At 33.5% G+C, this 16,053-nt stretch overlaps 1 protein-coding gene and 2 long non-coding RNA genes across 6 annotated transcripts; 2 read left to right on the top strand and 1 right to left on the bottom strand.

Moving 5' to 3' along the window:
• Positions 1-499: 499 nt before the first annotated feature.
• LOC146942691 (coiled-coil protein) lies at positions 500-4,765 on the bottom strand. Of its 4 annotated transcripts, none has more exons than XM_085756750.1 (6): positions 4,511-4,765; positions 3,441-3,568; positions 2,815-2,918; positions 2,580-2,667; positions 2,306-2,403; positions 500-1,042 (listed from the first exon to the last, which is right to left on the bottom strand). In XM_085756750.1, the coding sequence occupies exons 1-6, from the start codon at positions 4,621-4,623 to the stop codon at positions 890-892; spliced, it is 684 nt and encodes a 227-aa protein (XP_085612876.1). In that variant the 5' UTR covers positions 4,624-4,765; the 3' UTR covers positions 500-889. The 4 variants fall into 4 exon arrangements, with proteins under 4 accessions (XP_085612876.1, XP_085612880.1, XP_085612877.1 ...); XM_085756754.1 differs by having other exon boundaries at positions 500-1,100; positions 2,306-2,367; XM_085756751.1 differs by having other exon boundaries at positions 2,306-2,367.
• A 2,889-nt stretch (positions 4,766-7,654) lies between these two features.
• Positions 7,655-8,245, top strand: LOC146942690 (uncharacterized). The gene is made up of 2 exons (XR_015032826.1): positions 7,655-7,780; positions 7,832-8,245. It is a non-coding gene; the product is annotated as an uncharacterized LOC146942690 (long non-coding RNA).
• A 1,753-nt stretch (positions 8,246-9,998) lies between these two features.
• Positions 9,999-13,740, top strand: LOC146942689 (uncharacterized). Its single transcript, XR_015033565.1, has 4 exons — positions 9,999-10,108; positions 10,215-10,592; positions 11,053-11,173; positions 13,477-13,740. It is a non-coding gene; the product is annotated as an uncharacterized LOC146942689 (long non-coding RNA).
• Positions 13,741-16,053: the final 2,313 nt, after the last annotated feature.

Genomic DNA, 16,053 nt, shown 5'->3' with positions numbered 1-16,053 from the left:
CTAGCATCAACACTGTACTTTCAATAAAAGTGTACTATTAGATGTCAACTTATATAAGACTTTCTAAACTAGCATCTACAATGGTTACGCCTGATGAGACTTTACTATATATCAACTTATATAAGACTTTCTAATCGTATGTAAAAAAAAAAAAAATAAGGATCTTCACCACGACTCAACCATAATAACGATAAACCTGTTCAATTCAGCTCCAAGTGTAGTAAATTGGATCGCGTTTGAACTATGAATTGAAAACACGTCTCTAACATCTTTATGACTGGCTAATAACCTCTCCAGCAAGAGTGGTTTTTCAGCTTCGTGATGAAATGTGCAAACCAACAAAATATCATCACACTGTTAGGGCATACATACCTACATACATACATAACTTAGTGCATGTATGCTTATGTGCTACTCTTACAGCCTCTCACTAAATAATATTCTATTCCTACCATTAGTCTTGTGATATAAAAATAAAATAAAAGAGCTTCTCTGCCAGTAACATGAATACTTCAAAATGCCCTGATAATTTCGCATAGTTAACAATTTCCTAAAAGCAAAAGTTTAAACCTGACAAGCCTAACAAGACTCATAAAATTATAGCAAGAAACATCAGTTTTTGACTCGACTGTGAGAAAAGAAAATAAAAACCATTGTCACAAGCAAAGTTATAAATCAGGTATATAACCATCACAAGGTATGAAAATCAATCATTGCATTCTCCCCTCCCTATTTAATATTCTCCTTTATCCCTAAATCACAATTGGGTACACACACCACTTGGTTTCCTTAACCAAGACAATGATGCAGTTTCAGATTCCAGTTGGGTTGTTTAATCATGGCAGCAAGTTGACCACCAGTCATCTGTCTATAAGCCAATAACCAATGTTTACATGAAATCCTCCTCCACTTCCTGGAATGATTTGCTTCCTGAAGCAATGTCTTTGTTGGATGTCATATTTTCTGCGACCATCAAACCCTTGTAGCTCCTAAGCTCTGATTGTTTCTCCTTTTCTAGTCTTTCTATTTCCTCACGGCGCTTCTGCACACAGAAACATGTGATTTGATTCTAGCAATTGTTCAAAGAAAAAACAATTGAACTAGATCAAGAAAACATTAAGATGTTACACGATAAAGAAGATATTTCATTTTTAGCAGGCAAAGAAGACACCATGAACCTTAGGCCCGATCCTCAAATTCTCAACAAAGTTCACAAATATAACATCCTAAAGGACAACAAGATACAAAGTGACACAAAGTACTCAAGCAGTGCCTTAGGACAGAGGAAAAGATAAAATTATATAGTAGACAATTATGCCCCGAGGAGAATGCAACATAGCAGTCACAAAGAATGCTTCTGCACACATAAACATGTGATTTAATTCTAGTAATTGCTCAAGAAAAAAACAATTGAACTAGATCAAGAAGACACTGAAATGTTACGCTTCAAAGATATTTCATTGTTAGCAGGCAAAGAAGACACCGTGAACCTTGGGCTGGATTCTAAAATTCTTAACAAAGTTTACTAACATAACATCCTAAAGAACAACAAGATGGAAAGTGACTCAAAGAACTCAAGCAGTGCACCAGGACATAGGAAAACTTAAATTACATTTTAGACAACTGTGCCCTGAAGAGAATGCAACATGGCAGGTAAAAAGACAGCGGTAAAAATACAAATCAATCATTCACCAATTTGTTTCGAAGCACAACCATTGGTCAAGATCTAATAAAAGAGTCTGTAAAACATGTTATGAGTTTGACAATGATATGGAACTCACTTGTTTCAAATTTAATCACTTCCTAGTATTTTCTATCTGTTTATTTCAGCATTGGGAAACAACTAGAATAAGAACACCGGATTATAATGACTTTTAGTAGCTTTTGAGAAATAATTTGATTTTAATGTGTAATATATGAGAATTAGAAGAAAAAAAATTATATGTATGATTATAAACAAACACATTCACTTATGCTTTGTATAAAACCTCTAAAATAATCACTAGCCTGAGTAATCTAATGTAAAAATCACTATTATTAATTTTAAACAAACTGACTCTATATAATGTCATCTTAAGTGTTTAAATAAGTTAACAGTATATCATGAGGTGTTTAACATATTCCATGATGTATGTGACAATACATTGTTGTATACCTGGATGCAAGTGTACAGATTTTTTGCAATGACAATACATCAAAATTAAATTATACTAGTAGAATCTGATCTTGTCTGCATAATATATTGTGCTTAGATACTTTGGTTATGCATGAATTTGAAAGTAAGAAAGAAAGAAGCAATGCTCACTTTTTCTCTCAGTTGATGTTTCCTCTCAGCTCTTTCAGCAGCAGCAATTGCTTCTCGCTCAGCTGCAGAACACATACCCGCATAGATAACAAGATCAGCTGAGTCGAATTAAATTGGCAACCATATTGTACATTAGACACCACAATGACTAAATGGCTAGATATGATAACAAACAAAAACAGTACACAGTTGCCTCTTCATCCATAAAATTCTAATCATAAATGTTAAAAAAAACCTATAAAGGCAAGGAAAGAATAGCAAACTTATTAGTCACCTTTCAAATCAGGTTTTCTTTCCACCTTCGTTTTGTTTAGCCTGTTAACAATCTCATTTATCTTCTTCTCCACTCTCACAGTTCGCACCTAAAATGCACAAAAGCCAGATAATGATAGTCTAAAGTGAAAGCTTAATCATTCACCCAGCCACCCCAACTACTGCAAAAAAAAAAAAAAAGGAAGAAAAAAATAACTGAAAAAGAAACAGCAACTGATCCAAGTGTAAAAACAGACCATTTTTGAGTTGTGAAAACCAACTTGACCAACGTCCATCGAAGCAGTTTTCTTTAAATTGGACCAGGGAGTGTAAACAACATCAACGTTGTTTACTTTATTCCCTGCCATGAATAAAGAAAAAAAGGTAATCACTAACAGCACAAAATTAGGCTATGGAAGGAAATGCATATAATAGTAAGTATAATTAGATTATGTATAATAAAACCTAGTATGAGAACTAGGCCAGGTTTGAATTGGCATTTAGTTTATAACAATTTCGCAACTAAAATAAATTTATAGTTCTTCACCTAAGAAAAATTTGTCATAAGCTTAAAAAGGGTTTACAGAGAAGTTAGATGAGAAAGTTTCAGAAACAGATTTATGATAGAAAAGCTAATTTCAACTTATACAAGAAGGCAGAAGCTATTGTTCAAAAAACTGGTAATTTGTGCAAGATTCATTAAACATTTCTCTTCTGATAAGTCTAGTGAAAAAGTATATCCAAATGCTCTTAGCCTTTCAGATTTCCAGTTATAAATGCAACTGAAATGCATCTACACTTGAAAGAATACATAAAATTGGCCCTTGGTCCTTGGGTCAACTAAGCGGATAGACCAGAGGAATAATTAATCGCGATATTTTACCTTGAATTGAATTTGCTTTGACAAGTTGAGCACAGTCTTCCAATAAACCTTCACTCATGTCATCAATAGTTTGACCTTTGTGCAGCCTGACATAAACATGGGCTGAAGACATCTTATCAACATGGAACCTACAAAAGACCGATTCAATCATTAATTAAATGTCTGAAAAAGAAAACTAACAAAAAAGTAATAATAGCAACGATAATCTACGTACGAAAGCATAAAACCAAATAAGAATATCATTTGAACGCAATTTTAAACAGTGAGAGATTTAGAAATTTTGCATCAGGGGACTTTTATCATCCAGAAAGAGCAAGCCCCTCGAGATCTATACTGGAAGAGAAAAGAATAAATAGTAGACCGAAAATTCCATATTGCAGGGGTTAAAAACTCATTCTTTGTGATACACGTAAACATAGTTATGTTTGGCATACAATAGCAGATAGTTGATAGGCTAGCTTATAACGGATGAGCTTATAGTGAATAGCTTATAAGCTAGCTTATAGTACATAAGCTAGTTGATTGAATTTGTAGTGATTGGTAAAATTAGCGGCTGAACAAGCTTATAAATAAGAAGATATATTCAATTTTTTTCAAATAAGATGACATGGACAAAATTGAGAGAAAAACTGATAAGATATAAGCTAATTGAATTAGCTAATCAAAATAAGCTATAAACTAGTAAAAATAAGCTATTAACTCGTGAGAGAAACAAAAATGGTGTCAAACTAGACTGTTTTTGTCATATATGAGCTTATAAGCTCAAAATCTGGCATTGCCAATCATAGCCATGGTATTATTGAAATAACCGCAGAATCATTGAATCACAACTATTAATTAAACCTAACCATGAGCCACATAAACATCACCAAAGTAATTAGTCTAATCCCAATATCCTAGTTTCTAAAGACACTGAAACAAAACGATTTGGCAACAAATTAATAATTGTTAATCTCAAAATCATAAATCAGACTAAGGTCATAAGTGTGTTTCTTCACGATGCATAGAATTTCTGAAAATGAAGAAGAAATTCATGAAATTGGCAAATAGGAAATGGAATTCGGATTTACCAGATGTCTTCGATGAAACCGTATTTGATGAGCTCCTCGTTCTCGAACTTGTCAAGACCCATGAAGATGGTGTAATCGCCAGCTTCAGGGCGTGCTTTGAAGTAGAACACCATTATTGAGTTGCTTAGATTTCACGCACGCACGCACGAACACGAGAGGAGGGAAAGTGCGTTGGGTTAGGGTTCTGAGTTTGGGAGTTGAATTTCAATTTGGGGAATTGATATCCGAATTGCTGCATAAAACATAATCACGCGCAACTTTCTGCTTCGTCTTTTTTCGAATGTCAACACGCTTTCATTAAGGGTCAATTTATGAATACTATACTTTCATGGGAACTTTTTAGATTATCAAAATTTAGCATAGCAAATTTAAAATTGCTCTTTGGACCCCTCAAATTGCCCATAGACCCTCCAAGTTGCCCCAAATGCACATGTTTTACATGATCGGGAATTACCAGCCGGTCTCATTAGGACATGGTGTCTGATTTAATCGGGAGATAGTGCCGCATGGGTCTAACAGTAGAGCCGAGAATCATAAAATTGGAAATTTTATCAACACCACTAATTAATTGTAGTGAGGTTCTGGAAGAAGTTTAGGTACATTACATCGATGTACTGTCGACTCTTGTCACTTAAGGTATTGCATTCAATAAGGTAAGGGAGGCTTTGATACACATAGTTTTGTGTTGATTTCTAAGAGCCTCCACCATTGGTGCATTGTAAAAGACTTCTTGAAGCAACTAAATGTTATTTGAGCACCCATGTCGTACTCGGTCTAAGTTTCTTCTAAGTCTAATCCAAGTTGCTCATTAAGCAAGTCAGCACCTTCTTTATTAGACATCGACAATGAATGGTCTAGGAACTTGCCACAACAGGAAAGTGCAGTAAACATGAATGTCCTATCTTTGATTCAATGTGAAGGCCGTAGCATTGATGAGAAGATGAAAACTATTGATCTCTTTATGCCCTCGCTCTTTAAATATTGTGAATATGCTTAGGTTAATTTGATCATAGGCGGTACCTGAAAGTATGCTTAGGTTAATAACGAAATTAATATTAAATAAAATAGGTTTCTATAACATAAAAAACAAATACACAAACATACTTACTTCTCCGACTCATATGTATACTGCAATGTGCTTACATAAATTAAGTAGGAGTAACATATTAGAAGAACCACCACCAAATCTCGTAGTAGGGTCCTTTGTTGTTGGTGTGGTGTGATTAATTAATTTAGTCCAAAAAATTGTAGATTGGTGTTAATTTAATCCATAAAACTAATGAAATTTGAAAATGACCTCGAAATTTAAAATTATCAATCATAATAATATTCGACAAACATTTCAAAGAGCAGATTAACTATCAATTTGATTGAAATATATGGTTAGACATTTTGCTCACATCCATTGTAACTTAGATTTTAGTTTAGAATTCCTTAATTTGGTGTGAAAATATGGTGATTTCTACAAATGGTGATTTCTACAAATGAGGTGTAAAAATATTAATTTTAGGTTTGAGTGGGGGAATTTGTTTTTCACAGATTAGGGAATTCTTGAAGGTTAATTAAGTTGCTTCAAAAATAGAGGATTTGAATTTTGGTTTAAAAAAACATGGCACACTTTGTTGTGATGCTTTTAAGTTCGTTAAAAAACACATATTTTTCATTAATAAAACACACGGGACATATTTATCATTAATAAACCTAAAAAAATATAGGACATATATTTTTCATTGCACATAAAAAGCAAGGACAAATTTATAAAATTCGTCAAAAAATGGACAAATTTATAAAAATACAGGATAAATCATTTTCTTTGATAAATAAATCTTAATATATATCATACTATATATCCTTTATTATAAAAGCTAGACTTGCTTGGCTATCATGTTTGCCCTAATCCTCCTTACTTTGCCCTAATTCCCTAGCTTTTTTCCCTCCTAAACATGTACTAATTGCTCGAGTAATCTCATCCGTTCAAGCACTTGATCACATCCGTTTATTCAAACTTGAAAAAAGTTCTCTCACTTCGTTAATGCAATTGAATACGTATTAAAGCCTAATCAAGTCGGTCAACATTCCCCTACACTAATTGCTAATCAGAAATAACGAATTCCCCTACACTAATTGCTAATCAGAAATAACATAAACATCCCTTAGAAAGTGGCAATTGAAAATGTTTCACGCATACATTTTTTACTGTTTCACGCATACACTAATTCCTATCACATTATTCTACTGACATTTCAATGTTTCACGCATGCATTTTTTACACTATAATGTGCTATCCGATATAGAGTGATAGGAAGATATGCGTTTCAAGGTGAAATTTCCCTCGAATTTTACCACTAAAGTATGCACTAATCACTCTACCAATTACTACCTATTAAAAGCAATTATGACCTACTTATTTCAAATATTAACATGTATTAAGGTTGATTCGATTTTGAATATTAATTATTACGTATTGTTAATGACAATAAAGAACGTAGTAAATGGCTTGAAAACGTCGTTAATGGCAATTAAAAACTTTTAAGTCGCATATTTTTGTATAGGAATTACTTTTAATTGCTTTATGCATTATGCACCAGTCACTCTACCGATTACTACCTATTAAAAGCAATTAACTACATACTTATTTCAAAATTAATAAGTATCAAGGTTGATTCGATTTTGAATAGTAATTATTACGTACTGTTAAAGACAATTAAGAACGTAGTTAATGGCTTGAAAACATCGTTAATGACAATTAAAAACTTGAAAGTCGCATATTTTCGTATATGAATTACTTTTAATTGCTTTTATGCATTATGCACTAACCACTCTACCAACTACTACCTATTAAAAGCAATTATGACGTACTTATTTCAAAAAATAACATGTATCAAGGTTGATTCGATTTTGAATAGGACGTAGTGTTAATGACAATCAAGAACGTAGTAATGGCAATTAAAAACTTTTGAATAGTAATTATTACCAATAGAAGACTATGATTAATCACATTTGAAACTAACAAAGAGAATTGTCAATTACCTATTTAAATACCACTTAGTTGTGCTAATACAACCATTCTCGACTTTAAGCAAATTTAAGCAAATATAACTCTTTCTTGCACTTGCTAATATGGCAAACATTTTCACCCTGATTTCAGCTGTGACAGGTGGAAAGAAGGATTTGAAGTTGATTGTCCGTGTGGCCCATATATGGCTGATCCGTGATAAGGAAAATCCAGACGATATCATCTTCATGAACATGATATTGGTTGATGAGAAGGTATATTATATAAATCGATTGTATGTTAATGACATGTTATTTTTTGTTTAGCGAGGACGGATCCATGCCACTGTTCATAAGTTCCTGGTGCCAACAATTCAAGGAATGATTGAAGAAGGAGGAACATATAAGCTAGATAATGTCATGGTAGGATTTAATGAGGGGAATTACAAACTCTTGCCACACAAGCACAAACTTAATAAGGAATTGGTGTAAGGCTTGGATCAAGTTTCAAAGGAATCAATTTTTGTTTGTTTTATTTGTAATGACAATTAACAATAGTTACTTTAAGAGATGGGTTGAATGTAAAAAAAAAAAAAAGGGTTGATGATAACCAATGATGAATGTGAAAATACTAATGTCACTTCAAATGTCGTTTTTATAGTATTTCGTAATGTATGATGAATAATGTAAAATGTACGGTTTTCAAACTATATTAATGTCAAGATGATATGATTAATGTAATACATTTTTATCATGTGAATATTTCATATTTTTTATCATTATTATGATATAACTTATTCGTACATATTTTAGTCGGTAGGACCTGTGCGGAGCACGGGTCAATGGTCTAGTAAAAGTTGCCCCAAGCTAGAATTTTCGCCCTAATTAAACCTAAACCCTAGCGAATAAAATTCCTGTTTTAACCCTAACCTAAACCTTAATTACGAAACAGCTATAGTAACAAAAGAAGAGAAAAAAAAAGCCAAACAACTGTACGCGCGCTCAACAAGCGTCTTTCTCTTCCCTGGAAACAATCACTCTGACCTAACCCCCTCTCTCTATTTTCTCTCACACCCATTCTCTGAATACCATCATCTCCCTCTGCCACCGGAATCTAGCGGACCTCCGTCATATCCGCACCATCACCTGTGGCCATTTCATCTCCGCAGCAGCCGTATCACCACCATCACTAACTCTGGTCATTTCATCTTCGCCGCCGCCGTATCTGATTCTGACCCATCTTCTTGCTCATATCAGAATCTCCGTTTCTCTCTCATTTTCGCTCTGAGCAACTTTCGCAGTCCTTCAGATGGATTAACCATTCTCAATCATCCTTCACCATTAGCGATTTCACATTCTCCCCCCAACCTTTTGATTCTCCTCAATCACTAAGTCCAAAAGGTTCGATTTTGAATCCTTCCTATACAGAAACACAAAAACGCTGATCATTTTCGATTGTTGATTCAAAAAAGGTTTGATTTCTTCTCATCCAAATCTCATCGATTTCATCTAAATTTTATAATTTTATATGTTTTGTTCATGGTTTAAAGATCAAACGTCGACTAAGCTTGGAATGAATTTATATGTTCTGTTCATCATTTAAAAAAATAGTAATTCTTCTACCCCACACCTAGCACTCTAATATCATGGGTCAAACTTCAGCTGGTGACACTTAATTGTTTTGATTTTTTTTTTTGAAATTTGTTGATTGTTGTAGGTTCGGTGAGATTGAAATGATTCGGCCGTCATCTTCAAAAACTGTGCTATATTCTCATAAAAATAACGAGAATGTAATTGTGACGGTTCAATTTTTGTATTTGAAGTAAGTGATTTGTGCTTTGTTATGGTAGTTTATGTTTATTTGATTGAGGTGTCGTGTATTATGTGTTTGACAGTCCAAGGGAAATTCACATGGCTAGGAGATTGCTTAGTATGCAGATGGAGATATTGTAGTGTGTAATGAGTATAATCCGTCTATTGGTTATGCTACGGTAAAAATATGCCAAACTCATTTTGTTAATAGGTTTTTTGTTGTTTAAATTTGTTCATTTGGTATTTACATTGAAGCATTGAGTGCTTTTGTTTTGAGATTTAATGTTTTGGTTTGATCGATGCAGGGTCTCAGTAGTATGAAGTAAATGTAAAGGTCTTTGATAGTTGCTTATATGGAGAAATTGTATATCCAGATTAGAAATCTTCATGACTATTGAATTAGGTAGGAAATATCAAAACTCTAATTTCTCGAGCAAATTAAAATTATTTCATGCTTACTTTTGATATTGTGGATTGACAAAAATTAAAGTGATTGATGTAACTTGAATATTTTGATGATTTGCTGCTGTACTTTGAGAGTCAAAGGAAATTAAAAGCATGACAAATACAATTTTTTGATTTAACATAACGGTTTAAATTTTGATTTTGATTTGATTTGCAAGGAGTTAAGTTAAACTGTGTTAATTGAAATTGTTGGTCAGATTTCTTGAACGGTGAATTGGAGGAATCGAAGACAGTGGCAGAGGGTGATTATTCAATCGATAAAAGCAATTAGTGATTTTTAAAAATTCACCGGAAGGTGATTGTCATGACCACTTATGATCTAGATAGGTATTTTTCATAATATTCATTGGTTGGATTGGATGTATCAGTCTCTCTATCTCATCTAATTATGTTTCTGATTTTTTTTCTCCCTATTTTTTCTTCACTTTTGCAGGTTTTCCTTTTTGGTAGGATTGTGTTTATTGAGGAATGCATAGCTTGACTGTAATAATGATGTAGAACAAGAGGATCCATCAACTATTGGTATTTGAGAAAGCTTTAAATTTGACGGAAGCAAGAAGACTAGATGGATAAGTAACTCTCTCAATAGTTAGGTGCAAGATTTAATGAATCAATTTTGGTTAACACAAACTCAAAACAACCATTGATACAACCTCTTTGTTATTAAAATCTAGAGATCTTTAGGCCGTTTTACCAATTTTTATGTCCCTCTCTTTCATTTCATCAAGCACCCAATTTCAAGCCTCTATCCCCAATTTCTTTCAACCGCCAAATCAATTGCCACCTCTCGAGCTTAAAAATTGAGTTATAGGTATGAATATAGTGTTTTTTTTCCTGTTTCTCTTGCAGAATTTTAATTTTATTTTGATATGTATGCTAACATGGTAACTTTGTAAAGGTTGTGTAATTTTTTTGACATTTTATAACAAGGTAACTTTGGCTAGGTTTAAGAGAATGATATAAATGAGGTTATGACTATATTACTATTGGAAGGAAGAATGAAGTCAGTGTGGAATAAATTATTTAGAACTTCATTTATCAAACCAGATGATAACAAAAGCACTCTGGAAATTATGTTGTTCGGCTTTAATTACTTTCCCTTTAAAATGTTTGAAGGAATGCCTCATTGGATTTCATTTTCACCACTCATACTTTCTTTTGGGTTACAAATGTGTGTTTCAGTTAAGCCTTGAAAGTCTCTGTTTTTTGCCTTGACATTATTTTGCTAAGAACTTCTTTAACTTAATAACCCTTTTTTTCCTCCTTTGCAGGATTGTTGTCATTCTTGGTTGCCATTAGATTAGTCACTAGGATTATGCATATTAGCTGTGGGTTTATTATGCTTCTAAAGCATGTGGTTCTCTATTAAATCTTGAACTTCTTTTATGTCAGGTAATAATTTGTCTTACTCATTGGTTCTATCAAATTGGATTCAAAATTTGAGCTTTCCTTTGGCAAGTGTACTTGCAAAAGTACGGTAAGGATTCTAGGGCTAAGAATCGTATACTAGGGTTTTAGACTGATGATTAGATGCCTTGAGAATGCTCTCAAGAGTGGTATTTATAGCCTGCTATGGGCTTGGGCTTCGGTTGCTTGGTTTCCAAGTAACAGGGGTATTTGTGTGTTTTTTGGGGCTTTTGGGCGGTTTCTAGGGGCTTCTAGAAGTTCAATGAGGCGGCGCCCTTCAGGGGGCGCGCCAGGGCTCAGGGATCCTTCTGGAGGGCGACCAGGCCTTTCTAGAGGGCGCCCAGGTCTCTCTGGAGGGCTTAGAGCCTTTTTTGGAGGGCTCCTATGCCCTTAGGAATGGGATGACGGTCCACAGCCCCCCAAGCACGAGTCTTGGGACAAGGCGAAGTGATGATGACATGCGAAGAGTCTTTCTGGGATCATTTGATTTATTTAGGAATATGATGACGGTCCACAACTGTACTTGCAAAAGTACGGTAAGGATTCTAGGGCTAAGAATCGTATACTAGGGTTTTAGACTGATGATTAGATGCCTTGAGAATGCTCTCAAGAGTGGTATTTATAGCCTGCTATGGGCTTGGGCTTCGGTTGCTTGGTTTCCAAGTAACAGGGGTATTTGTGTATTTTTTGGGGCTTTTGGGCGGTTTCTAGAGGCTTCTAGAAGTTCAATGAGGCGGCGCCCTTCAGGGGGCACGCCAGGGCTCAGGGATCCTTCTGGAGGGCGACCAGGCCTTTCCAGAGGGCGCCCAGGTCTCTCTGGAGGGCTTAGAGCCTTTTTTGGAGGGCTCCTATGCCCTTAGGAATGGGATGACGGTCCACAGCCCCCCAAGCACGAGTCTTGGGACAAGGCGAAGTGATGATGACATGCGAAGAGTCTTTCTGGGATCATTTGATTTATTTAGGAATATGATGACGGTCCAGCAAGAAATGGAGCTAACTATACATATGTCTATAGAATTTATAACTTTTGAATAATTGCTTTTGACTTTTCAAAATGAATGATTGTTTAGTCTGTTATCTTTATATTTTTATTAATGTCTTGATTAAGGCTCATACTTATGGCCGCGAACTTGATACATTGTTGACATATTTGTTTCTTATTTGCATATTCTGTATGAATGATGCCTATGAAAAATTGCAAAATCAATTATTTGAACATTTAGGTCAATGTGTGACTATGTCAGATGACTTCATATGGAACTACAATTTAGTAACTCAACGTATCAATGATTGGAATAAGTTCTTTGTGTCCATTAAATAAATTTGTTCAAATTCTAGGATAGAGCAAGATGTGTTCAAACTGATGCCTAATTAATTAACAGACATATATTTTCATCTTAATTATGGACAATTAAGTTGTGATAGTTGGCCTTTCTGTGGTGGTGTAGGTCACTATATTGGTGTATATGTATCTTCTATATCTGTTTCTTATTTGCTAATAAAAGTTTTTTTAATTAAAGTATTTGATATCAAATTGTGCATCACCATCATACTCAGGTGGAACATCATATTTTCTAGAGATGATAACATATTGCATTGATTTTATTTTTTTTATATTGCATTGATTAAAGTCATACTCTTTGTAGCAATTTTTTTTTAGAGAGGTGGCTGATTTTTTACTCTGTAGTATTTGATTGTCTTTAGATCTCTCTAATGTCGCGAATGTATATACACGGGTCTATTGTAGCTATTTGAGATAATCAATGGTGTATCTAATTAGATAGACCGGACTACTACCTGCTGAAAATTCTCAGTTTCTCAGATTTATTTTAGATATTTCTTGATAGTTTAATGAACAAATGAGTTGTAGCCAATGATTATTGTCTTTAAATTTCTCAATGAACGACTAGATTTCATTATGATCTTGCAAAGCTATTTCCAACACTTATTTTTTTGTTGCAAGAATTACAAATTTATGTGATTTTTATTTTCTTATTAGTGCTATTTTGTGTGTAATTTACCACATTGTTTATGATTTGAATTTCTAACTATCTTTTTATATTGTAATAACTTATACGCTGGTACAATGTTTGTGGCCATAATAAGGTTCAATTTTGTATGAATACTCAAAAGTGCACATTAAGAGAGTTCTACTCAAAAGTGCACATTAAGAGAGTTCTACTCTTTTTTTGGAATTCGAGAATTTTCCTGGTAGTATATCTGTACTTTTTTCATTTGAGAGGTCTGCTACTAATGCTATGTCATGTTTTGCTAACTTGCTGCTGTAGAGTTTTTGGGCCATTTTTTCCGCGGTGTTGTTCTAATGCCTATTCAACTCACATTTTCTGGTCTCGGAAGATAATTTCGAAGCCCGTTTTGGTATGAGGCAGCTAGAGTTTGTGTTCTGCTGCAGTTGTTCTAATCCATATGTTATGTAAAAGCTACATGTTGTAATCTTTTCATGTCCTAATCCATATTTTCTGTAAAAGTGATAGTTGTTATCAAGAATATAGATTAAAAATGCAACATCTCATGTTCTATTGTATTATGAATGTCGTTTTTAACTTGCCAATTTATGTATGATAAAAAGTCTCACTGTGGGATACTTTGAATTTGCTGAGTTTGAAAGGAAATAGGGTGGACTTAGTTTAACTTCTTCACCTACTATTTTTTGTTCAATGTAGACAGTTTCCTATAGTTGTGTGTTATACAATGACCATTAACAAAATTTAAGGGCAATCACTAAATCAGGTTGGTATATACCTTCCACATCGTGTTCTCAAATGGTCAACTTTATGTATCAATATCAGGGGTTACCTCATGAAACGGTCTGAAAAATTTGCTAATAGACGAACATGGTGTTTGCATTGATAGTACTTCGAATGTAGTGTTTAAAGAAATTTTCCAAAATGTGTAGACACGAAAACCTCAATTACTATTGAATTTAAAGTTATGACATTTGAACATTAAGTTGAAAATATACGATGTATTTTTGCTTTTCTTTACTATATTTACATTGTATATGACCCGTGCGGCAGCACGGGTGAAAAGTCTAGTAAATGTTAAACAGTGCTGATTAACCCTAATCCCGCCACTGTTTAACCTAATCCCGCCTTTTTTGAGGGTTTAAAAAATCTTTATGAAAAAACTCTTTGCAAGGGGAACCAAGGATTCGAACCCACAACATTATGGTTCCATGTAAGCACTCCAACCACTAAACCAATAATTGTTTTTGTGATATAATTTTGATTCCACTACCTCATATCCAATACCAAACACCCTCATTAAAAAAACTAATTAATCCCTTTTTCTTTCTTTACAGAATTGAACATTGAACGGTTCTGAACCGTTATTCCTTTTATCTCAACCCAGAAGGCAACGGTTTCCATCCATTTCTTCCCTTTTTTCCTTCGATTTCTCCTAAAAATTGTGACTGTAATGCAGATTTCGTCCATACTAACTTATTAATGGTATGATCACTAAAATAATTTTGATATAAATCCTATTTTATTCATTTTGATTTTGTGGATTATGATTGTGTCAGTTTTGATGAAAATTGATGCTTGAAATCCTATTATGATTGTATTGATTATATTGATTGTGATTGTGTCAATTTCCTTGGTTGTCAATGCTTTAAATAATAAGACACTTAAGGCTTTAAGTAATAAAACACTCATGCTTTAAATTGTAATGGTTACTATTGACACTTTCAAATCCAAATCATCCTACTATATGGAGACACTGGAATGGTGTCGTACTAGGACTGCTGTCATGGTTAATGATGAATGTTTCTATGTAGTTTACAAAGAAGTATTTTCGAATGTTTAATAGTTACTTATCTACTCTTTTTAGACTGAATGTAACTTGATTTGTGATATTGAAAATGATTTTAATTTGAATTATTCAATAATATAATTGTAGTATTTATTGAAATCTAATACAAAATACATTTATCTAATTTGATGTTTATATTGTCAAAAAAAATTGAAACAAACAAGAAATACCCGTGCATCGCACGGGTCAGGGTCTAGTAAAAACTAATAATGATACATTTTTGGAGATAAAAACACATTAACTTGTCGCCCGTGCATTGCACGGGTTAACACACTAGTTTAATTACTAAGCAAATTCTAAATTAATTTATATAGGTTTAACCTTAATTTTTCTAAAATAACGTCTCCCACCCACACTCATCGTGGTGGTTGGGTTTGGGTTGTTCTTAATTGGTCACATATCAAATGTAAAAAATATTTATTCTTCATTATTTTATGTAATTGTTACAGTATTCTTCAATTCTTCAATTAAAGAATGCTTGTCTGAGACGTGTGTGTTTGGTACGGCAGCGGCGAGAATTGATTTTGATAGAATTGAGTTTGAGAGAATTGATTTTGGTTAAAAGTTGTTTGGATGTGAATTGATTTATGTTTGGATACACGTTTTTAAAAGTGATTCTTATAAGTTAATGTTGTTTGAATAATTTGAATCAAAAGTGATTTTGAGTGTATAATTACCAAAATGGGTTTTAATTATATTTATAACTAATAAATAAATTTTAATAATATAAATATATCACGCCTTCAAAAATTTATATCAGGCCTTAGTTAATTTTTTTTAAAGATTAACCCACTAACCCATTATCCATACAGTCATAAGAGAAAGACCACTCTAGTCACCACGACAAATGAGAAAAGGGTACTCCATTGAAGCACCTATTCATAACAGATCTGCAGAGTTTTTTGTCCTCAATCTTTCGATTCATCTTCTTTGTTTTAAGTTATATTATTATGTTTTTCACCTCTTCTCTTTTCTATTTCATCTGCAAGTTGCAATTCTGAAAAAAATTAGAATAGATCTAAAAACGAGGG

Source organism: Medicago sativa, chromosome 3, assembly GCF_051527215.1.
Source record: "Medicago sativa cultivar Bolivia chromosome 3, Bolivia_mono, whole genome shotgun sequence".
NCBI classification, from domain to species: Eukaryota; Viridiplantae; Streptophyta; class Magnoliopsida; order Fabales; family Fabaceae; genus Medicago; species Medicago sativa.
Note: the sequence above shows the minus strand (reverse complement) of the source record. Positions and strands in the feature narration are given on the sequence as shown.

Bases quoted from the DNA above. Each gene is read 5' to 3' on its own strand.
- LOC146942691 (XM_085756750.1), bottom strand. From the start codon at position 4,623: ATGGTGTTCTACTTCAAAGCACGCCCTGAAGCTGGCGATTACACCATC. The intron at 2,668-2,814 runs GTCTGTTTTTAC...TGTGCATTTTAG, and splicing joins GTTTTCACAACTCAAAAATG to GTGCGAACTGTGAGAGTGGA. The intron at 2,404-2,579 runs GTGACTAATAAG...AATTCGACTCAG, and splicing joins AAGAAAACCTGATTTGAAAG to CTGATCTTGTTATCTATGCG.